Source organism: Primulina tabacum, chromosome 17 (genome assembly GCF_025594145.1).
Source record: "Primulina tabacum isolate GXHZ01 chromosome 17, ASM2559414v2, whole genome shotgun sequence".
In the NCBI taxonomy this organism is placed as follows: Eukaryota; Viridiplantae; Streptophyta; class Magnoliopsida; order Lamiales; family Gesneriaceae; genus Primulina; species Primulina tabacum.
In genome coordinates, this window is record NC_134566.1 from 15,108,001 (window position 1) to 15,131,664 (window position 23,664).

Genomic DNA, 23,664 nt, shown 5'->3' on the forward strand with positions numbered 1-23,664 from the left:
TAAACATGTCAATATGCACAACATAATTAATTAATGCAATTAAAACATTTAATTAAGATACAAAAAGAATTTAATAACTCGTGCATGAGGTTCGCGTGAACTTTTAAATTTTCGGAGCGTTGCATATATATTCTGAAACATTCCTGATTACTGAATTTTGATTACTGATTACTGGCCTCACCCCTTAGAGGAGAGAATAATAGGGGACTGATATCAGTCTAGCAATGAAATTCACAAACGTGCTCAGTGCTTGCTTGATAAATTTTAAGTTCCAATTTCTGTTCTGAAACCTGTTATTCCTGAATACCGATTCATGTTCTGAAAGTAAGAGTTTCTGTATATTATTTGTATTACTGTTTCTGTAGAAAATGGTTTTGAAAACTGGGAGTTATTCCCGCCCCCGCTTATTGAGTGACGATTTTATCACTCACCCATCAAACCCATCTCAGATAAGAATAAGGAAGAAATGTTAGAAGAAGAAGAGCAGAATCAGTTCTGAGGCTGGTGAAGAAGACTGTTGTTACTCAGTTCTAATTTATGTTTTTTTCCGCTGCATCTGTTAAGACATTGTTATGTCTGATTTTTACATTTCCGCTGTATAACATTAGTTATTTGAGTTTGTATCAGACAATGAAATATTCAGCATTATGAATAAAAAGACTGGTTTTTGAATTTTGTAATTCTGAGGCTTGTTGTTTCGAATGTAAATTTGAGAGTAACGCCGGTGACGACCAACCCCATCCGTGGGGCGTGACAATCACCACCCACCGGATCAACCTAATCTATAAAATCCGTGTGTGTGCAATGATACAAATACAACACAAAATACAAATTCATAACCAGAGCGTGTAAATTCAATTAATTTTTTCATACACAATACAAATCGAGAAAAAAATCATATTACATTCATTTAGTATAACTCTCAGCGGCGGCGACGACAGAAAGGCTGACAGCGACCGGCTAAGGTTTGGGAGAAAAAATAGGAGAATTCGTGGGTGTAAAAATGCGAAGAATGTGTGTTGAGTGCTATATATAGAGTAGATCAGTCTTCTTAATGACATAATTTTTTAATTTGTCATTAATAAGTAAAAGACATATATATTCTCAGTGAAAAAAATCGTCGCTAAAATTAGTGACGGACCGAGACATAGAAAAACATGTAATTTCGATAAAATTATGCAAACACATTGTAAAAGTGAATCTCTCTTATTCAATCTCAGGCTGCATGGATTCTTCAAACTCCGAATCCATGACAACTCCATCCATGATATGGACTAACGTCTTCCCAGTTTTGCGCATTTTCAAATCCAGCTGCTCTGATGCCACTCCATTGACAATCACAGTTCCATTCGAATCCTTCGTAATATACAAGCTAAATCCCGATATTGAATGGTAAATCACCTCCTTCCCCACCTCTAAATCCGCCGCATGAATCCATCTTGGTAGAGCTGAGAACCCCAACACTCGTGTCAGTATTGCGAATGATTCGTTCGCCTTTTCTCCGATCAAGCTGTGGTTTCGAATCAATCTCAAATCACGCTCAAATGCCCTCTCCGAAGGCAGAAACAGAGTGAAAGCCAAATCCTCAGGTAACATGTTAATCACTGTTTCACCGAATTCACTAATTTTTGGGTTATCGAGCTTCGAGGATCTGAATTCGGGTGAAGCAATGGTATCTTCTGAAGTAGTGAGTTTAGGTAGTTGAAGTTGAGACAAAATTTGTACGACGATGAACAAGCAGAAACCCAGCATACACATGAACTTCACCACAGTTCTTAATTCGCAAATTTCATTTCTTCTTCTTTTTCTTTTCATTTCCTTGGATTTGCTTCAACGGTGCAAAGTCGAGGTAGAATTGTCAAGAGCTCGAAAAATTGTTAAATTTTTTTTTGAATTCCAAATTCAAAACCATCAATGATTTTCATTTACCCATTTCACTAACTAATGTAAGCAAAACAAATGCAAGGTAATGATCAAAGAAGAAATATCAATTTATTAAATCACCAAAAAAAAGTAACTGGAAACAAAAAACTCAAGCAATAAAACAAAAAAATTGGAAAGAAACATATTACAGGGCTTGAGATCGAAAGCAGAAGTGATTGGAGACAAATACTCAGTGCACGAAGGAGGCGGTGGCCGGAGAAGGAGAGAGACGCGGCGGTCGGAGAGACTGAAAAGACAGAAGGGTAAATGGCGTGCGTGGATAAATTAATCAAGAATCAAGAATTAGATCTTATGATAGGCGGGCTTGCGAGGGGAATGGGCCTGGGTAATTGGGTTTAACGGGTTGGTACCCGGAATATCATTTGGCTGGGACTGTGATAAAATATTTGTAAGATAAATGGATTACTACGCAATAATTTATAATATTATTTTTTGTTAATTTGTAGTCAAAAGTAAGATGAAACAAGAATATATAATTAATTCATATTTTATTTTTTTGTATCAAGCAATGCTTTAATTATTTTAATGATATATATAAAATATTCCAAAATTTAAAATATAGTGTAACAGTTGAAAAATATAATATCACAATAGAGAATTGTCTGAAAAATGATGACAATACATATACATATATATATATATATATATATATATATAGAAAATAACAACGACGGTTCCTTATTAACAACGATGGTTCCTTATTAAAGGAAATCCACGAAAGGACCCAAGGAAGATAGAATTTCATACAGAAAAGGGCAAGAGGATGGAATCGTTTTTCTTCTGCTGTCGGGGCATATTGGGCTCTAAAAAGATTAAAGGAATGTTGGACAGGGTGTTTGAGTATCTCATAAGTGGATCCAAAATATTCCCACCATGTGTACCACCTGGCTGGGAATTTTTTGGGGTTACAAATTTTGGTATCAAAATAGAATAACCATGTATGCTCGTGTTTCTGGTTTTGAATTAAGAAAGAATTGTACCAGGCCTGTTGATAGTCCCAATAGTCAAAAGGTATTTCGAAAAATGATGCTTCTTTATATTTTTCTGGAAATAATATGGGTTTTGAAAGATTATAGCCCCAGTCAATTGGAGCAATGACTTTTAGGATTTTACAGGTGGAATAAGCGGGATCATTATGGCTTTGGTCCAAGAAGAAATTTTTAAACAATGCTGAGTCAGTAGTTTCCAGAATTGCTTGATAGAAATAAGGGGTCTTATTTTCGTTCCAATGTTTATAATATCGACCTTTTCCAAAGTATTTTTGAAGTGTTTCGAAGGGATCTTTTTCATGGAATCCTAATTCAACATGTATTATATTTTGCCAATTATTTTTCACAAAGTAATCAGAAGGAGCGTTTAATGGTGGTTGTGTGAGAACAAGCTGAGAATTTGTAGTGTGATAGGTTTTTGAGGAATTATCTGAAAACGAAACAGTTTGAAAGGAATCTTTGGTAAGAATTTCTTTAGAAGGTTTCTTGTCAGAGCTTTCACTTGTCTAGGATTTTTCAAGGGCATTTCTCATTTCAGGTCTTTGGAGAAAGGATTCAAGGAATTTGAGTCTTTTTTCCAAATCATCACTTACCTGTGGTTTTGATTGTGCAGTATCTTTAAGATCCTCTTCTTCTTCCTTTGTAACGATGTCATACCAGGTTTTGATTTGTGCTGGTTCGGTAGGGGTTTGAACAGGCTTTTTATCCTTTTTGGGTGGCATTTCTGTTTTGAAGAAATTCTCTTGTGAGGAAATCAGGTAAAGAATTTGTATCTCCTTTTATGAATTCGATTTCAAAATCAAATATGCTAAGAATAGCTTGTCATCTTGCAAAAATTTGTTTTGAGACAAGATTTTGGACATCCTTTTGTAAAATTTCTTTTGCAGTTTTACAATCTATTCTTAATAAAAAATTTTGGTTTAAAAGATCACTCTGGAATTTTTGAACGCATAAAACAATACTCAAAATTTCTTTCTTTATAGCTGAATAATTTTTCTGGGTATCATTCAAATGGGCAGAAGTGTACTGTACTATGTTTTCTTTATTTTCTTGTTTTTGTTTTAATATACCTCCATATCCTAAATCTGATGCATCTGTTTCTACGATTTTTTGTAGGTTGGGATCTGCGATGTGAAGACATGGAATTTCTAACACTTGTTTTTTGATATTTTTTACAATTTCTGTATGTTTTTCTGTCCATGGTTTTGGGTTTTTTCTGAGTCTATCATGTAAGGGTTTTGCTATTTTATTGATATTTGGACAAAAATCTAGAACATAATTTAGGCTTCCTAAGAATCTTTGTAATTGGGTTTTATCAAGTATTTTGTCTGGAAATTTATTTGTAAATTCTAAAGATCTCTCAATGGGAGTTATGGTACCACGAGATATGTAATGACCTAAAAATCTTATTCTAGTCTGAAAACAGCTTATTTTTGATTTTGATACAACTAGACCATTTTGTTTTGTGATATAAAGAAATGTTTTTAGATGTTTAAAATGATCATCAACATTATTAGAGAATATTAATACATCATCAATGTAAACAATGCAAAATTTTGAATAATCATTATAGATTTCATTCATAATTCTTTGGAATTCAAAAGGAGCATTTTTAAGTCCGAGGGCATTACATTCCATTCATATTGTCCAAAGGGAACTGTAAAAGCAGTTTTATATTTGTCTTTTTGAGAAATTCTTATTTGCCAAAATCCAGATTTCATATCAAATTTGGAAAATATATAAGCATTATGGAGTTTTTGTAATAAGACTTTTTTATTTGGTATTGGATATCTGATCCATTTTAACGCTATATTTAATGGTTTGTAATTAATTACTAATCTGGGTGTTCCTCTTTCAATTTCTGAATTTTTATTAACGTAAAAGGCAGCACAACTCCAAGGGGATCTAGATTTTGAAATTAATCCTTTTTTTCTCTAAATCTTGAATTTCTTTTTTACAATGTTCTTCTAATTCAGAATTCATTTGGATTGGTCTAGCTTTAGTTGGTATTTGTCTGTCATTGAAATCTTCTTCACAGGGAAGATCAACAATATGTTTTTTTCTATTCCAAAAAGCATTAGGAATTTCTGAACAGACTTCTGTTTCTAGTATTTTTTGGAATTTTTGAATTTTATTTTGAATTTCTTTTGTTTCTATTTGGTTTTGTATTCTTTTTAAAGAAACATCTTTTTTAAGATTTTCTAATTGAAAAGTCTTTCCTTGGATTATGGTGTTAATATTATTTTCATAGATTGAACAAGCTTTTATTAAGTTAAGGTTTCTAGTTCGAGGTTTTTCTAACAATTCAAATTTTAATTTTTTATGATTGAATTTAGAAGAAATAGAATCGTTGTTAACTTTATATGGGGTAATTAAACTAATAAAAGGAGTTCCTAATATTACAGTGTGATGAATATCATTTACTAAAACAAAAGTGGTTTTTATGTAAATACCATTATTTATTATTGATGCGTCTGTTTTTGAGTTTACATTTAATCTTGAATTATTAGCAGCTGAAAGTTTTTCTTGTGTTTTTTGTTGGAATTCAGTAGGTATTATTCCTGATTTGATACAGTTTAAATCTGCACCAGTATCAAATAAGGCTATTGTATTCATTTTGAAATTTTCTGAAAATACTAGATTTATTTTTAAGATGTATTTTCTAGAAGTTATTTCTCTTAAAACAAAAAGAAAATCTTCAGGAATTTTTTCAATATTTTCAACATTTTGGGTTTCATCATTTTCTGTTTCTGAAGAACTCTCAATATTTATATTTTTTAGGATTAGTTTTATTGCTTCAGAATTTTGAATCTGTTTTTCTTTTAACTCTCTTATTTCTAATTTTATTTCTTTTATATCTTTTTGTAAGTCTTGGATTGTGATCCCTTTATCTTTTTTTTCTTTTTTCTAATATTTCAGTTAAGTCGTAAGTATTTTTTGAAGTACTTGGGAATTTTTTATTTTCTTCTTTGTCATTAAGAGATTTTAGAATTTTCTCTAAATATTCTTTTTGGATTGTTGGGTCATTAATATTTTTCAATATATCTAAAATAAGTGATTGATCTTTGGTGAACATATTGATTTGTTTTTCAGATTCACTACTAGTTATGATTTGTTCATCTACTAATGATTCATCAGTATTGTTAGAGTCTTCAGTTTCTGAATTTCCTTCAGAAGAATCAATTAAGAGATTAGAAATTTTATTTAATATTTCTTCTTCTAATTCTAATTCATTTAATTTCTTATTTAATCTACAATAATTTGCCGTATGACATTTCTTATGGCATCTATAACATTCAATATTTTTGAAGGATTTTTTGAATTCTTGCCTGTTATTTTTAAATTTTCTAAATGGTTTTCTTTTTGGTTTTTTGTAAAATTCTTCTTTCGGGTTAAAATTATCTTTTTGATTTCTTCTAAAGTTTTTCTTATAGGGTTTTTTATGTATTTTTTGACAATTTTCTGAGCATTTTGATAAGGATGGTTTATTAGTATTTATATCGAATTGATTACAAAAAGTTCCCAATTCTTGTTTTGTTCTTTTCATTTCCCATTTTAGGTGTTTTTGCAACTTTAAATCTTGGCATATTTTTAGCCTTTCTTGTTGGGTTAGACTAATTAATTAACCATAAGTATATTCATTATAGGCTTTAATTTGTTTACCACTGTTTTCTCTAATTTTATTTCTTACCTTATCTCCTAGAAGAGTTGGTAAGTCTGCAAGTAATTTTTCTTTCCAAAATGGTTGATTAGAATCTTCTCTAAGCATTATTCTAGTTAAAAAAGTATTCTTATAACATTGAAAATTACTTAATTTTTTACATTTCAGATTTGATAGGAGTTCTGCATTTTTATCTTTTAGATGTTAAGGATCTCCAATAAAATGTAAGGAAATTGTTAATATTAAAGTTGCAACAACATCTTGTTGCGGATTACCATTTTCATCTAGAATTGGTATTCCTTCTTCATCTGTTTTTATAGAGTTTAAAATATCTTCTTGTTGTTGATTTGTGAGATAGTAATCCCACCAACCTTTTATTTGACCAGAGAATCCTGCAATGAGGAGTTCAGCAATAGTTTTATCATGAGTTCCGATTTGGGTTTTATAAGCATTTGCAGCCATAGTCATTTGTTGTAATAAATTCAGGATGTTATATTCTGTCATTCCATCTATATTCCAATTGTAGACTGAAGATGCCTTAAAATTTGGTTGGGTCAATGGTTTAACTACTCCTAAATCAGGAGCAGGAATAATTTGTAGGGATTGATCCCAACTTATTTTATTGATTTTTGTAGAATTTTGGAATTGTTCTAAAGTTTCACTAATATCAGAATCTTGACTTAAAGTATTTATTCTAGGGACATATGAAGGTGAATCTGGAACAGTTTGATTCATTGTTTCATTAGAACCACTGGTTGTTGCCATTATTCTACTCAATTGATCTTGAATGTTTTTTATAAATTCAGACTTATTATCTTGAATATTTTTTACACTAGGTTTAGATATTTGGTAAGGTTTAAAAACGGGATTTTTAAGTTTAGTATCAATATTTTCAGGGTTTATTATTGGTTGTTTTTGTAAATATTTTTCTAATTTATCTAATTGTTTTCCTATAGTATTTAAATTAACATTTGTGAAATTATTTTGTGTTATAATATTTTTTATGTTAACCTTATCATTTTCTCCTGGATTTTTTATTGGAATAGCTTCTATTTGTTGATTTTGTATATTTATTTTAATTCCTTGTAAAGTAGGATGATTGGATTGGATTGTCCTTGTAAAGTAGGATGATTGGATTGGATTGTCCTAGCTTCTATCAGTTATTGTTTGCCATTCTTGTGTTTTATTTCTTATTGTAACAGGATTTATACTTTTAGAAAAGGGGTATTTTAATGAATTTTGAGAAGCATATATTTCAAACCAGTCGAAAAATAAAATATGTATTTTATTTATTTTTATAAATTCATAAAATTCTTCTTGAATAACTTTTCTAGAGTTTATAAAGTGTTGGAAAAACCATATTCTTTTTTTCAGATTATGTTTGGCATAAAAATCATCATGTAAATTTTTTTTTTATTTTAAATTTTTTTCTATAACATTTAATTCATTTGTAATGTTTTCTGTAATTGCAGAAAATGTTGGACTAGTTGGTTCTTGATATGATTCTGAATTATGAAATTGTTTTTGAGAGCTTTCTTCTTTTATTTTTGTATAGATTGGTCTAGGAATTTCAGATGCATAATCTACATTTCTTAAAACTGAATTAAGTAAATCTGAAGTAGAATATCTAGGTTGTGTTTTATAGGGAGAAATATTTATGACTGAAGGGATTTGTGATATTCTTCCTAAATTTATGGTATCAGCAATAGAAGAATCATCATATCTATTGCTACTACCAGATTTTCGATTAAATGAGAGTTTGACTTTTCCATCTGCATATTGAGTTATTTCTTTTAATTGGGTGTTTGTCTCTATGTGTCCTATAGGTTCTGGATTAATAGCATCTTCTAAGATCCATTCTTCGGGTAGTGTTATATCTTTCCATTGAATTGGTTTTGGAATTACAGTATTGGATTTTCCTAAATCTGTTTGTAATAAAAGGGTTTCTCATTTCTTACTATGATATTTTACTTTTGTGGCAAAGGCAGAATTCATAGCTTTGTAGTGAATTCTAAAAATAACAGCAACCGGTATTGATCCTTTAAGTATATTATAATTATGAGTTTTTATTTGTAAAACTAAGGATTTTAAAATGTTTTTATCATTTAGGGATACTGAGAAGTTAGGATAACAATCAAAAGAGATTGGTCCAGTACACAGACTGGATTCAACGGAACTTAATAATGAATCTTCGAAATTTGTGAATCTGGCATCTCTTAAAATAGTAAGGGTGAAAGTATTTAATCCTTCTTTAGTTAAGGGTTTTATTCCTACTTGAACTAATCCTATATGAATATATTTATAATTTTTATCTTTGTGTTTTTGTAAGGAATTTTGAGATAATAAATTGATTGTTTCAAAAGGCTTTGTAAGTTGTATATCTCTTTCTTCTGTTTTAATCGTGAAATCAGATTTAAATATTTGGAATCTGGAGTATTTGTAAATCTAATCCTTATTTATTCTAGGAATTTCCCAATTATCAATAGATTTATAAAAATCTTCTATAATTATTTCTTCGGCATTAATTATTTTATTATTATCATAAAAAGATGTTTCAGCAGAGTTTAGAGAGGTAGATCTAGAGAAAATTGAATCCATAATTAAAAATTTTATTCTTGAAATATATTTTCTCTCTACAATCCTAAGCAATTCTTAGGGTTAACGGCCTTGAAGGACTTACTACCCAGACTATCTTAGGCAAAAACACTCAAGAGAACTTAAATTTCTAGACTTCAAATTTTTATTACAGATTTTATCTTCTATAAACACATACCCCCTGGCTCTGATACCATAGGCAGAGAATGATACACTAGGAAAATAATTCAGATATATATATATGAAAGCAGAATTTTTGCCAAAATAGTAAAGTTTCTGCCCAAATTACTTACTAAAAAAGAAAATACAATATTTAGTTAGTTTATTTAATTTTTGAAAAATTAGTAGAGTATTAAAAGTTAAAACTTGAAGAAGATTTTCCAATTGACATTAAATTATCATTTAGTAATCATAAATGTTTGACCTCAAATGGATGTTATTTCGAGATTATCTCAATTTGAAAAATGATGACAATATATATATGAAAGCAGAAATTTTGCCAAAATAGGAAAGTTCCCGCCCAAATTACTTACTAAAAAAGAAAATACAATATTTAATTAGTTTATTTAATTTTTGAAAAATTAGTAGAGTATTAAAAGTTAAAACTTAAAGAAAGTTTTCCAATTGACATTAAATTATCATTTAGTAATCATAAATGTTTGACCTCAAATGAATGTTATTTCGAGATTATCTTAATTTAAAAGAATTAATGCATAGTAGTTTTTTTCTAAAATCATATGTATATTGTATCTCTTGGACTGCCTTCTTAAAATTCAAATAAGATAGTCCAAGAAAATTAAAAAAGATACATTCAAAAGGGTTTCAAATATACATTAATTATCCCCAATAAACATGTCTATTGCCCTCACTAATCAGAAATGTTTGACACCCAATGCATGCAATTCAAGATTTTCATAATTTGAAAAAGTTAATGCATGATATAATTTTGTCAAAAGCACCCTTGTATAATTTTTTTCTCTTGGGCTGTCTTATTTGAATTTTCAATTATAAATAATGCACTGTTGCATATTATATTGAAAACCAATTTTATTCTATTTATCTTACTAAATGTACTCCATGACTGAGTTCTAAAATAACTCATCTCTTCAGCACCATTTGTAAGTCGAATCCTTCCAAGTTGCAATGGACGTTTAAACTTAGATTTGTTGGCCATTATGAACTACCTACATATGAAAATAATGAGAACAATTAGTTTGAAATTTGTCTTTCATGATCGAGAAGTAAAAAATATTTTCATCTTATTTGCACAAAATTTTAATTATTACGCATTTGCTAATGTGATAATTTTCTTCTATATTACAAAGTTTACGAATACAAGGTAGTATAAAATGTCCCGTAATGGAAATGATTAAACCAATTCTAAAGGAAGTACACAACTTATTAGAGGACAACTTATAAAACTTATTGGCATTGTTTTGGAATACACATAGTAAATGTTAATAAAAATAACTTTTATGGTTTATATATAATTTACTCATAATAACATATTTCATTTTTCTTTAGAAATAATAAGTTGTTGTTTACATTATGGATATTTTTTGTGGATAAAATCACAATTTATTTGGATAAAGTATTGATGAAGCAATTGTTGTTATCATTCAAATGTGTCAAACACGTACCATGTCACAAAATTATTTGTGAATGAGGATTTAGACAAATTACTGAATTTTGAAAAAAAATATTTCTCATTAGTTTTATTAAATTTGATTTAAAAATATTTATTTATCACATGTTAAAAAATAATAATATATATAACTTCTCGAAAATTAAAGAATTAAATATGTATTTAGGTTGGTGGTCGATATTAATACAGTAAACACGATAAAAACCATGTCATTGCCTTAGGGTAACACAATTAATCCACGAACATTATATTTAAGAAAGTTTTTCAAATTTTTTGAAAAACTAGTTTCTTATTTTTATTTTTTATAATTATATTATTATTTTTACAATTTAAATATCTATTATTTTACTTTGAATTAAAAGTAATATCGAACTACACAAGCACCTAGAAAGAAAATCCTTGCCCGTTTCATAGCGCTCATTGTGAACGAAGGATCCTAACGCTGCAAGTTCTATCTTCGCAAGTCCTGCTAATGATCTAAATCCATTTACAACACAGTCAAGTATTAGTCTTCAAGAACAAATCCTTCGATCCGATGCTTACCTTTTCAAACCTGGGAACTTTGAGCGCGACACTAGCTCCATCAAGCGTCCAGCAACCGTAGATTTTGCTTCAGGAAAATCCAGGTTTTCTTCTTCTTCTTCTTCGGAGTGGAAGCATTTTAACTCTCTGTTCTGATCTTCGACGCTAACATGATCATCCCTTTTTGCCTCGCAAGCAAATATCCTGTTCAAAAGATGCCTTCATTTTGATGCCAAAATCTAATAGACTAAGCATGACTTCAGTGACCGGTGATCATCAAGAATTTAGCTCATAATAGCTGACCCTAACTAGCTTGGGACTAAAGATTTACGTACGACTGACACAAGATCGTGTATTGGGGAGGGAAACAAGAACAAAATTTTAGCGGGCGAAACAATATTTTTGTTCATTTTATGTGAAAATACTCAATTATGAATTCCCAACTCAAACCATCAATTCAAATTCTACTGGCTATCTCCTGGCTCGGTGCAAAGGGTGGGTACCTACCTACATGAATAGTGTAGGTAGGATTCGACCTATGTGACAATGAGGCGTGGCACGTGAAGAAATTCTTACATTGACCTTTGTTTGGATTCAATCATCTGATATTTGGAATGTTCTTGGACCGGTGCATTGTCCATCCTCAGATATTGGATAAAATGAAGCTGCATTATTCAAGAAAGTGGTAATCACAAAAGGCTCCAAGTAAATCAACTCTCAATAACAGTTGAGATAAAATAAGATAAACGGTGTTTCTCCTTTTCTGATGAACTTTGATTCATCATAAATTACCCTTTCTGTTGAATCAATAAATTCAATCCTTCAAGAACCCAAAACCGAGGTTTGCAGGAGCACAATTGTTAAGATCAAGCATTTATCACTGGGCCAAAAGCTATAGCTGTTAGCCAAGGTGCAACTTTATTTCCTTATATTTGTGGCAGAGAGCACCTACTTAGGTACTAATGGATCGCGCTATTAAGCCCATGAGTTGGGGAAGGTGTACGTCTATCTGCTGGTACTGGCTCATATCCTTAGAGATCAGTCTTACCCTTTCACTATCGTGGACCTTGTCCCCAGCAGAGATAATATTACATGTTAAGATCTATCTGGTGTCACTCTTTTAGGGCTCACTTAGTCAACCAGATCAAGCGATGCAACTTTAGCAGTTTGACGCATGAGAACTTCTCAGGAGATCACCCATCACAGTACTAGTCTCATTCATGCATGCTTAACCCATCATAATTCTAAAACTAGTGAAATTTCCTCGCTTAAGATGCTGAAACAAATTTTCTAGACTTGAGGCAAAATTAACAAGCAAATGACTTTCAATGTATGAAAATTACTAACCTGATCGCCGTCTCGGATCCCGTAACTTTGAATGCAAGCTCTGTCATTGATTAGCTTTTGATTTTGATAGCACAAACAGAAATGGCTCCATACAAGTGGCCTGTTCGGGTAAGACAGATAGAACACATATAACCATTTTTTCTAGATAGATATTTTAACAAACAGAAATGACAAAATTTTCGGCCGGCCTTTCGCCCCTACCATAAACTGTTGCCTTCATCATTCAGGGAGAGCTTAAATTCCTCCTCCACAGCCATTTTAAGCCTCGAGACCGTAGCATTTCTCCCCACATGAAAGCCTATATCGAAAAAAATCTTTTATCATTCCGAATTCCGAGACTACTTGTATCAAAAAGAAATCATAAATTCAAAAAACCAGTAAGGACCGGAGCAATTACTAAAACAGGAACCATCCAATTTGAGAACAGAAAGTTTGAGCTGCTGCTCCGGAAGCATTCGGTACGGAAAGCTCCTAGTCCTAGAAATCAACCTTTGGCCGCGAGATAATCGCATTAGAGCCCTGAAAGTTGGATTATTTTTCGGGGTTTTTCCGAACATCTTCACCATTTTCTTGAATTTCTCGAAAAAGAATATCGGCGGTGTTGTGCCGAAGAAGAAGAAGCAGCGGAGTGTTTTCTTTATGGAAGTTGGCAAGTCGGGTCTTGTGTTTTGAAAAGGTGACCGTTATATTCTTGGGGAGGAATATTTGCGGGTCAGCATCATTGACCCGATTCGTCAACCTATATATTGTTACGCACGAGTCTTGCGTTGGGTTTTATAGAACTAAATTAATAAAAAAACAGTTGTTAGATAATCTTATATATTAATTTTATAAGACCGATATATGATTTTATCAGATTCATAAAATTTTTTATTATTTTTGATGGTAAGTATAAATCGAGTCGATACATATGACGGAAATAGATGTGAGAGACCGTTTCGGAGATTTACTCTTCAATTAATATTTCAATTTCAAAATTACGTCTGATTATTTTCGACACTATTAAACCAATATATTAAAATTTGGTCATAAAAATCGTGCTATCCGAGATTCCCAATTAATATTAATATTGAATTTTCCCACGGTTAAAAATTGATCTGATAAGGATTCATCATGGTTTAATTTTTAAATTTTTGACATACAAAATTAAAATAAAATAGAGAATATGTGCTAGAGTATGCTAAGTGATTAGCCTGATATTGAAAGATTAAGCGTGTTAGAAGATCTTGAAAAATGTAGGTTTGAAAATATTTCAGTTTTTGTATTAAAACAAATGACCGGGATCCTTTCTTTTAGAAAATTCTGCGTATTTACAGTTGAAAAAGATATGATGGTCAGATTTGCTTTCAACGATCATCTGTATTATCACTCAACAAAACGTACATGTCGCTTGAAGTTGTGCTTATAATGTACATAAACATTAATTTTAATATTAAAATGATGAATTGTTTGCATTGAATCCTATATATACACTTATGGTCTTTCCCTTCTTCATTCAAAAATAAAATCTTCTTGATCAATTTTTTATTAGTATTGTATCAAAACCTTTTAGCCATATTTAGAAATCTTAATAAACTACAAAAGCTTCAATGGATTATTTTAAAAGTAATTTGTATGTTCACTTGTTACAGTTTTGGTTCATCATTGTATCATAATTCTTATTTCAAAATCAAATTCTATTTGAGCAGGTATCTTGTGAGACGGTTTCACGAATCTTTATCTGTGAATTTGGGACTACCAGTTTTTTCTGCCAGGAATAAAAAGTTACAATTCCGGTATTTGGTGGAAAGAGACTTGTGAGACGGGTCAACTCTACCGATATTCACAATAAAAAGTAATTCTCTTAGCATAAAAAATAATACTTTTCATGGATGACCCAAATAAGAGATCCGTCTCACAAAATACGATCCATGAGACCGTCTCACACAAGTTTTTGAAATGCTATTTTTATTTTAGATAGAAGTGTTTACATAAAATATTTATTTTGTATTCCAGATGTGCATGACGTCTAATACAAATAATGTGCCACTATCGATACTATATTTATCTATATCTTTAATCTATACTAGTACTATTTATAAAAGTGTGAATAAAATGGGGCAAAGTTCCGGGATGAACGACTGTACCCACAAATGGGAAATGCAGGTAAAAGAAAGAGTCAAAAAAGGCAGAGAAAATATAATTTACAACAATTGAGTGGCTAATTATATCAGTGAATGAATTAAATGGTGAATTTAATTATGATTTTAATTAATATAAATTCATTGTGAAGAAAATCAAATGCCACCGATGGCTGAAAGAGCTCCAAATATTTTGTATTTCAGGAGAATTGAGAGGAATTGTAGATAAATAGTATCTTCTTGTTTATCTTACGCTGCCTTGTATGAGATTGATGTGGTTTTGTTGGTCCATGCGAATCATTCGCATTCTCATCTTTCTTTTTGTTTTTTCTTCCCTTGTGTTTTTTAATCGCTCTCTCTTAAAATTGTGTTTGGATTGAAAGATTTGAATTTGAGAAAGTTTTCTGTGGAGAATTCGAAAAGACTTCGTGATGAGATGAATCTGATATCCACCATAATGATTCAAAAAATAATTATTTGATATTTGAAATCTATTATCAAGTGGATTTGTCCAAATAAATCAAATATTTTGTTATTATAAATTTGAAATTTCTAACTTCAAATTCATTCAAATTCATATATTCGAATGCAATCTAATTTTTTTCCAGTCTTACTTTTCAACAAACTGAAAGTTAAGTATAACAGACCAAGTTTTCACAATTATTCCGGCCTTTTCCATATCAAATCTTGTGTCATTGACATATAGTTATCCCATTGTCAATTGCAAGCTTTCAAGAATTCTAAACTGTATAGGCATTCAAGATTGCTTATATAATATAGATCAACATGTTCTAATATTCAATTTATCAATTGCAAGCTTTCAATAATTTTAAATATTACTACGTCTTGGTTACACAGTTTACATGGAATTAATATAATTTTTGCATGGGTAATGTCACGCCCCGAGCCCGGGCCCGTGTCTGCGTGACTGCACAATAGGCCTATAGCAACTACTTCATATTCATCATCGCTTTATGAAATTTATTAACTCAAGTAGCTATAGAAGTCCATTGTAGCCCATTATAAACTCATTTTAAATATTTAGTTTTTACCATGTAGGACAAGAGATATCACAATCACCCCTCCTTCAGAACCCGACGTCCTCGTCGCGACCTGACCTCTCGATCCACCAGCGCTGAGAATCTAGAGGTGGCTCCTACAGGTTCAAGAGGTGGCTCCCGTCATGTAGCACTTTGCTCCGCAGGTTCAAGAGATGGCTTTCATGCATGTAGCACTTTGACCCGCATAGCACTTATTTCCCGATATCGACTCAAAGGAGCATCTGTATTTTCAAAGCTCGATTTGGGGTCTAGCTACCACCAATTGAAAGTCAAGACAGAAGATGTACCGAAGACTGCATTCTGAACAAGATACGAACACTATGAGCTTAACGTCATGCCATTTGGGTTTAAAAACATTCCAGCGACATTCATGATCCCATGAATAGAGTGTTCAAGGCATTCTTTGATAGATTTGTGGTCGTGTTTATTGACGATATCCTCGTGTATTCGCCAAATGAATAAGACCACATAGAGCACCTTCGTCTGACTCTACAAACATTAAGGGAGAAAAATATTAATATGTCAAATTAAAGAAATGTGGATTTTGGCTAGACAATGTTATATTCTTGGGTCATATCATTTCAGCTGAATGAGTATCAGTTGATCCCAAGAAAGTTGAAGCAATTTCAGATTGACCTCAACAAATGACTATAACAGAAATTCGATGTTTCTTAGGGTTAGCTGGCTACTATATAAAATTTGTAGAGGGATTTTCTTTTATAGCCATGCCACTCACTAAGCTCACAAATAATTTTAAATTTATTTGGAATGAAGTGTGTAAGAAGAGTTTTGAAATCCTGAAGGAGAAACTTGCATCCACTCCAATATTGGTGCTACCGTCGGAGGATAAAGATTTCACCATATACAGTGATCCATCAATAAGAGGTTTAGGATGTGAGCTCATACAAGACGGTCGGGTAATTGCTTATGCTTTACGGCAATTAAAACTGTACGAGTAGAACTATCCTACACATGATCTCGAGCTAGCTGCGATAGTCTTTGTTCTAAAGATTTGGTGGCATTATCTCTATGGAGCCAAATATGAGATATTTACCGAAGATCAAAGTTTCAAGTATTCATTCACCCCGAAAGAATTAAATATCAGACAAATATGGTGGACTGAACTCATAAAAGACTGTGACTTGACAATAAGCTACTATCCAGGTAAGGCAAATAAAGTAGCTGATGCTTTGAGTAGAAAGAATACGAGTAAGGTAATTATAGCTTTACTCTCAGCTCAACCAAGCCTGCTAGAATTGTTAAGTTGAGCCAAGATCAAAATTTCAATTCGAAAAAACTTAAAGAACTATTCCAAGAAGGGAAATCACAAGATCTTCAAATTGATGATAAGGGAATTCTTTGGATTAAAGAAAGATTGTGTGTACCTAGAGTTTCCAATCTTCGATAAGAAGTGATGTTAGAAGCACACAAATCTAAATTTTCTATTCATCCTGGCAATACCAAGATATACCAGAATATTAAACAAAACTATTGGTGGAGTGGAATGAAAAGAGATTTAGCAGAATTCGTCTCGAGATGTCAAATATGTCAGCAAGTCAAGACTAAACATCAAAGACCCGGAAGGCTTCTACGACCTCTGGAGATTCCTGGGTGAAAATGAGAACATATTTCCATTGATTTTGTGATAGGTTTACCAAAGTCTAGACAAAGTCACGATGGCATATGGTTGATTGTAGACATTCTTACAAAATCTGCACATTTTTTACTCGTTCGCATGAATTAAAATGTAAACAAGTTAACCATCTTGTACATGGACAACATTGTGCGCTTACATGGAGTTCCTGTCAGTATCTTATCTGGTATAGATCCGAAATTTGTATCCCAATTTTGGAAGAGCATTCAAGAAGCCGTGGGATCAAAAATCACTCTAAGTACGGCTTATCATCCTCAAACTAATGGCCAAACAGAGATAAAAATTCAAACCTTGGAAGATATGCTGAGAGCTTGTGCTCTAGACTTCAATGGTATTTATCTTCTATTAATTGAATTCGCGTACAATAATAGTTACCACAACAACATTGGTATGGCTCCATACGAAGCTTTGTATGAGAGGAAATATCGGTTACCACTCTATTGGAATGAAGTCGGGGAAAGAACCATCATGTCACCCGAACTTATCCAAGATACAGTGAATGAAGTAGTTGTGATCAAAGAACAACTTAAGACGACAAATTATAGACAAAAAATTTGGGTTGATTTGAAATGAAGACCATTGGAATTTGAAGTGGGTGCAAAAACTTTTGTGAAAGTTTTCTCGATGAAAAGAGTAGTCCGATTTCGTTAGGCTTGGAAATTAAATCCTAGATATGTTGGACCGTTTGAAATCCTAGAGAAAATGAGAACACTACCATAAAGGCTAGCCTTACCACCCAATACGACGAGGATTCATAATGTCTTCCATGTTTCACAACTAAGAAAATATGTCTCTGACCCAAGCCATGTTCATGAAGAAGGATTGCTACTAATATAAGGGAACTTGAACGAGGAATTAAGATATGAAGAAATTCCCATTAAAATTGTGGATACCAAAGACCAAGTATTGAGACGAATGAGTATTCCTTATGTCAAAGTACATCGGTCAAATCATACAGAAAGGGAAGCTACTTGGGAATTGGAAGCAAAGATGAGAGAAACATATCTTTATCTCTTAGAATGAGAAGAACAATTCAAGTTTTCAAAACGAAACTTCCAACAAGGATGAAAGAATGTGAAGACCCAAAATTTTACTATACAAAGAGATAAAGTGCAAGCGAATTTTAGTTTTGCATTGAAAATGAATTATTTCATGGAGGATAATAAATTACCTGTAGTAAATCATGCAACCTTTGGCATGGATGATAATAAATAACATGCAATAAACCATGCAACCTTTGGTATGTAGGAGAATAAATTATATGCAATAAATCATGCAACCTTTGGCATGAAGGGAGAATTCATAAATTCACATTGATGCCTATAAATAGTGGCAAATGGTATCAGAGCCGGTCACCGTAAAGGACCACCGAGAAATAAGTGCTATGCGGGGCAAAGTTCTACGTGCACGAGAGCCATCTCTTGAACCCGTTGAAGTCACCTCTAGATTCTCGGCGCTGGTGGATCGAGGGGTTAGGCTGCGACGAGGACGTCGCGTTCTGAAGGATGGGTAATTGTGATACCTCTTGTCCCACATGGTAAAAATTAAATATTTAAAATGATTTTATAATGGACTACAACGGACTTCTATAACAACTTGAGTTAATCATTTTCGTAAAGCGAGGACGAATATGACAGGTAAGAAAAATGATAGATTATTAATTGATTAGTGTGGTTTGAGGGCTACTACGTTAATTTGAAAGTTCATCCAATGTGGATTCTATCGTCATAAAAAATAATATCATATAAGGAGACAAATGTAACGAGTCTTTAAGCTTGATAAAATTGTGGAGATTCGATGTTATCATTGAAAATTTTGAAAAGTTTTTATAAAACAACGCCAAAGAATTTACTTAAAAACGAATCAAATCAAAATACATGAACCACAAGAGTGCAAGAAAACAAAGTCACAACACCTAAGCATAAAGGGGGAAAGAGAGAGATACAAACATCATATTATGATGGAAGCTAAGTACTTTTGTCACCTACACAAAAAACACAAATAAAAACCCTAAAAAATAGGGAAAAACACTTTTTAATATACGTACGTTATATGGTCTTATGTTGCGATTATAATTTTATTTTAAATAAAGTAAGATTAATTAAATTTTTACACTATTAAGATAGATAGTATGCCTTTTGTGAGAGCTTTTACGGATTATATTTGGCTTGTTATAAAAACTAGAACAAAAAAATTATAATAAAAAAAGAGTAGAAAAAAATCAAAATAAAATAAAATATGAAAGGATTAATTATATTTTGACCTCAAATAGATGTGTTTTTTTTATTAGAAATATATCTTGAAGTGACAAAATTTCCCCTGGAAGTACAATAATAAATACTAGTATCCCGATGCACGCGTTGTGTGCTTGTACGATATTTTTTTATAATTTATTTTGTTTATATTTAAATGAAGATCAAAATATATTTATAGGAAATAGTGAGTAGTTACACTATAATTTTGATATATGAATTTAAAAAATAAATAGAAAAAAAAGAATAAAAAAACCCAAATAGGAATTGAACCTACAACCTCATGGCTAAGAAATAAAGGCTTTATCCACTAAACTACATGTGACTTGCATGAATTTTTTAACACTTTATTAATATATATAATTAGTAAAACATACCATGACACCAAAAATTAGTTACTCTAAAGGTCTCTTGCTTAATAATATAGTATTATAGATACTCTGATAAGTATTTCGTTCAATGTAGCTTCACGTCTCTCCCAATGCGTGGAAATTTTAGCTTCGTCCCTATTGATTCAATAATTTTAAATTAGTAAAAAAAATTTATATGAGCTTGTTCTATTATATATGTATTTGATTAATTTTTAATGGGATTAAATTAGATTTTAATCCAAATTTATTGAACATTTCTTTTCTTTTCCTTCCATAAAATCCTCTCAAACAATCAAGTTTTTAAATTTCGTTTCATTTTCATACTTTTCTTTCCAAAAATCAACTGCATTTTTATGAAAATGTGTTCTTGACGTGTTCTTGAAGTTACTTGTTGCAGGCTTCGTTGGGAACCGTTGGGTGATCGCTGATGTGTTTAGGTATATTGAGTATGATGTTGGGACGATTTTTGGTGCTTCGTTTCGTGTCGTTAGGCAACTGGTTGCATTACAAATTGTAGGAACTGTTTTGGTGTCAAAATTTGGTGTTCACGAGTTGTGTTGCATTGTATGGTCTGCGTCGTTGTTTTGGGGAGTTGTGTGAGCTTGAATCATTGCCATAGTGTCCTAAGATGAGTCTAGTTGCATCGGTTCGAGTTGGTTGGGCGTGGCATAGAAATTTCATCAAAATGTGTCCATGGGGTTGGTTGTGCGCAGGGTTAGCGCCGCAGCGCTCGGCCTGCGCAGCACTAGCGCCGCGGCGGCGCACTAGAGGCACCGCAGCGCTAGAGCGTCGGCTCTGCCAGCGCCGCGACGCTAGAGCCTAGCACCTAGGCGCAAGGCAGCTTCCGCAGCGCAGCAAGGCCGCCCAGCGCCTAGGCACTTGTCCATGATTTTAAAACAACTATCTTAGATTCATGTCTTCCATGTTTGGGGAAATGTTCACACTTCATATAGAGATTGTTTCGTGGTTCGATGTCATGGTTTAGTATGATGATTAAACGAGGTCAAGTCCCGAGTGATTTAGAACGTCATAAGAAAAATTGTCATTTCTGTGGTGAGCATGATTATTACGTCTAAGTTATGGAATAATTAAGTGCATGAAATTGTGTTCGTATGTGAAACAGTGGCCCCAAGCGAGACTCAACGAATCCCTCAACGCCATATAAGTATGTTCGACGTGCAAAAAAAAATATTTTTATGTTTTTGAGGTATGCTAAATGTCTTGTGACCAAATTATGAACGAGTTTGGAAGTCGGTGAACGTGACCGATGACCTCTCCACCCGGTAAAACATGACCGGGTTTAGATCATGATTGAAAAGCGGTAAAGCATGACCAGGGACCAATCCACCCGGTAAAGCATGACCGAGGATCTCATGTATGTGGTAGTGGACATCCCTGCCAACCCAGTACTGTGGTTTAGTCTGATCAGACACATTTATGTATGGATCACTTGCTTTGAAACTTATCTCTACGCAAAATGATGATGTTATGTATGTCCAAGTATGTATGATGCGAGCATGTTTATGAAAAGTTTTACGATATGAAGGCACGTCTAGGTTTATGTAAGTACGTTCAAGTATGTACGCTCTACTTTAAAATACATGTGGTTTTATTATGTATTACTTGTTATTTTCAGTTTATACATGTTGAGTCTTTAGACTTACTAGACTTGATCGATGCAGTTGAAGACGAGTATGAGGAGACGAGGGGTGGGAACCAATGAGCCGGCTCGGTCTGCTCAGGAGGTTAAACCCGAGGACCGCCTACGTTTTTAAGAACTTATGCATGTTGATTCAAATACCCTGATTTTCATGAGCTTGTTTACAATATTTAAACGATTACCTTTTTGCAAACTTTGTTTGTTATTGTTTTAATTCAAATATTTTTAGACGAGTAGCTTATCATTATCGCAATTTGAAATATTATTATTTATTTAAGAAAATTTTATTTTCCACAAATTTTAAATAGTTTAAAAGTATGATACGTTACAGATTGTGTAGGGTTTAGGGCTTGGAAATTCAAGATTTGGGTATTAATAATAAGGTAGAAAATTGGACCCAATAATATTAGTATAATAGGCCCATTAGAATATAGGAAAAATATCTCATTTATGAAAGTTTTCGAAAATATTAACCGAGTCTCCAAAATGTCCTTATTTTCGTCAAAAAAATATTATCGGTTTAAAATACAACTCGAACAGTATCTCAAAAGACGCCATTTTCGAAAGTTATACATTAAAAATATCATATATTAAATTATTAAAAATAATCATTTAATAAAAATATTTTTCCTTTACAACCCTCGGTCGCGTTTCAAATAACTCTTGAAAACACTGTTTTATGCATTCTAATAAAAAAAATCCATATTTTTAACATGCAACAATGCCTACCACATATCATTAATGCAATTAAAATAATTTAATTAGACATATTCCATTATTTTTATATTTGTATGCAGTTGGATTACGTTATCACATTTTGAACTTTACAAGATAAGTTCAAATATTACAATATTTTCATATATGAACTCAAACTTTTACCTTTTCAGCTGAAAAAAATCTGCTCGAAACTTGAAAGATAACTCCGAGCCAATTCGCTTGGTTAGAACATCTCTATGTACCAAAAACTTAAATAATGACCAGAGCTCACAAGCACGTTTAGTTTTAAATATGTTTATATAAATTTGTACCAAAAATTCAAATAATGACTTGAGCTCCCAAGCATGTATAATTCTAAATATAATAATATAAAATACATCTCACAAACATTAAGGCCCATATAAAATTAAATTTTTATTTTAAAAAATTTGGTTAAAAGATATTTTAGAAGCGAACATCTATTTATTATACGCTGTCTGGAGCTGGAAGAGTTTATCCTCTTTTGGGAGCTCTACTCTTTTTTTCTCAATTAATCACACGTGTCTAATAAATATTAAAAAAATGTATATTTGTTAAATATTTTTTAAAACATTTTATAGTTTAAGTTGTATTAGATATCTATATTTTATAAGTTTTATAATAGTTTGTTTTTAAATATATGCATTGTATAATATTAATATTTTTGTTATTTTTATAGGTTCGATAAAATAAGAATAACTTTTGCTTGAGAAATAAGAAGTAGATGATTCTTGAATCTATAAAAAATTAATTTCAATGTCTACAATATTGATGATTGTTATGAGCTAAAATTCTTAACACATATGAGGATTAATGGAGCAAAAAGTAAAAGTGGTATCAATGGAATTATTGTTTTACCATGCTTGAGTGTATTTACCATAACTCTCAAACTACTTGGTAAAATGTCACGAAATTTTACCACAAATCAATCAACACAATTATCTACAACTTTTGTTTTATGTGGAAGACTCAAATCAGTCGACAAGATTGTTAAAGAGTGGTTGAAAAATACAATCAATGCTTGTGTCATTCATGAAGACCAATTGCACCAATTATGTGTACAAATTAATATTTTATTTCTCTTGTCTCCCTATGTTTGCATATAAAT

General features: G+C 31.8%; 2 protein-coding genes across 4 annotated transcripts; both read right to left on the reverse strand.

Annotated features, from left to right (window-relative positions):
* Nucleotides 1-1,119: 1,119 nt before the first annotated feature.
* LOC142530990 (uncharacterized) lies at nt 1,120-2,219 on the reverse strand. Its single transcript, XM_075636952.1, has 2 exons — nt 2,073-2,219; nt 1,120-1,828 (listed from the first exon to the last, which is right to left on the reverse strand). Exon 2 carries the CDS (start codon nt 1,813-1,815, stop codon nt 1,207-1,209), a length of 609 nt encoding a protein of 202 aa, XP_075493067.1. The 5' UTR covers nt 1,816-1,828; nt 2,073-2,219; the 3' UTR covers nt 1,120-1,206.
* An 8,873-nt stretch (nt 2,220-11,092) lies between these two features.
* Nucleotides 11,093-13,462, reverse strand: LOC142531527 (uncharacterized). 3 transcript variants are annotated; one of them, XM_075637688.1, is made up of 6 exons: nt 13,089-13,462; nt 12,905-13,001; nt 12,704-12,803; nt 11,939-12,021; nt 11,378-11,560; nt 11,093-11,300 (listed from the first exon to the last, which is right to left on the reverse strand). In XM_075637688.1, exons 1-6 carry the CDS (start codon nt 13,267-13,269, stop codon nt 11,252-11,254), a joined length of 693 nt encoding a protein of 230 aa, XP_075493803.1. In that variant the 5' UTR covers nt 13,270-13,462; the 3' UTR covers nt 11,093-11,251. The 3 variants fall into 3 exon arrangements, with proteins under 3 accessions (XP_075493803.1, XP_075493801.1, XP_075493804.1); XM_075637686.1 differs by having other exon boundaries at nt 11,134-11,300; nt 11,933-12,021; XM_075637689.1 differs by having other exon boundaries at nt 11,151-11,300; nt 11,933-12,021; nt 13,101-13,462.
* Between the last annotated feature and the right edge of the window lie 10,202 nt (nt 13,463-23,664).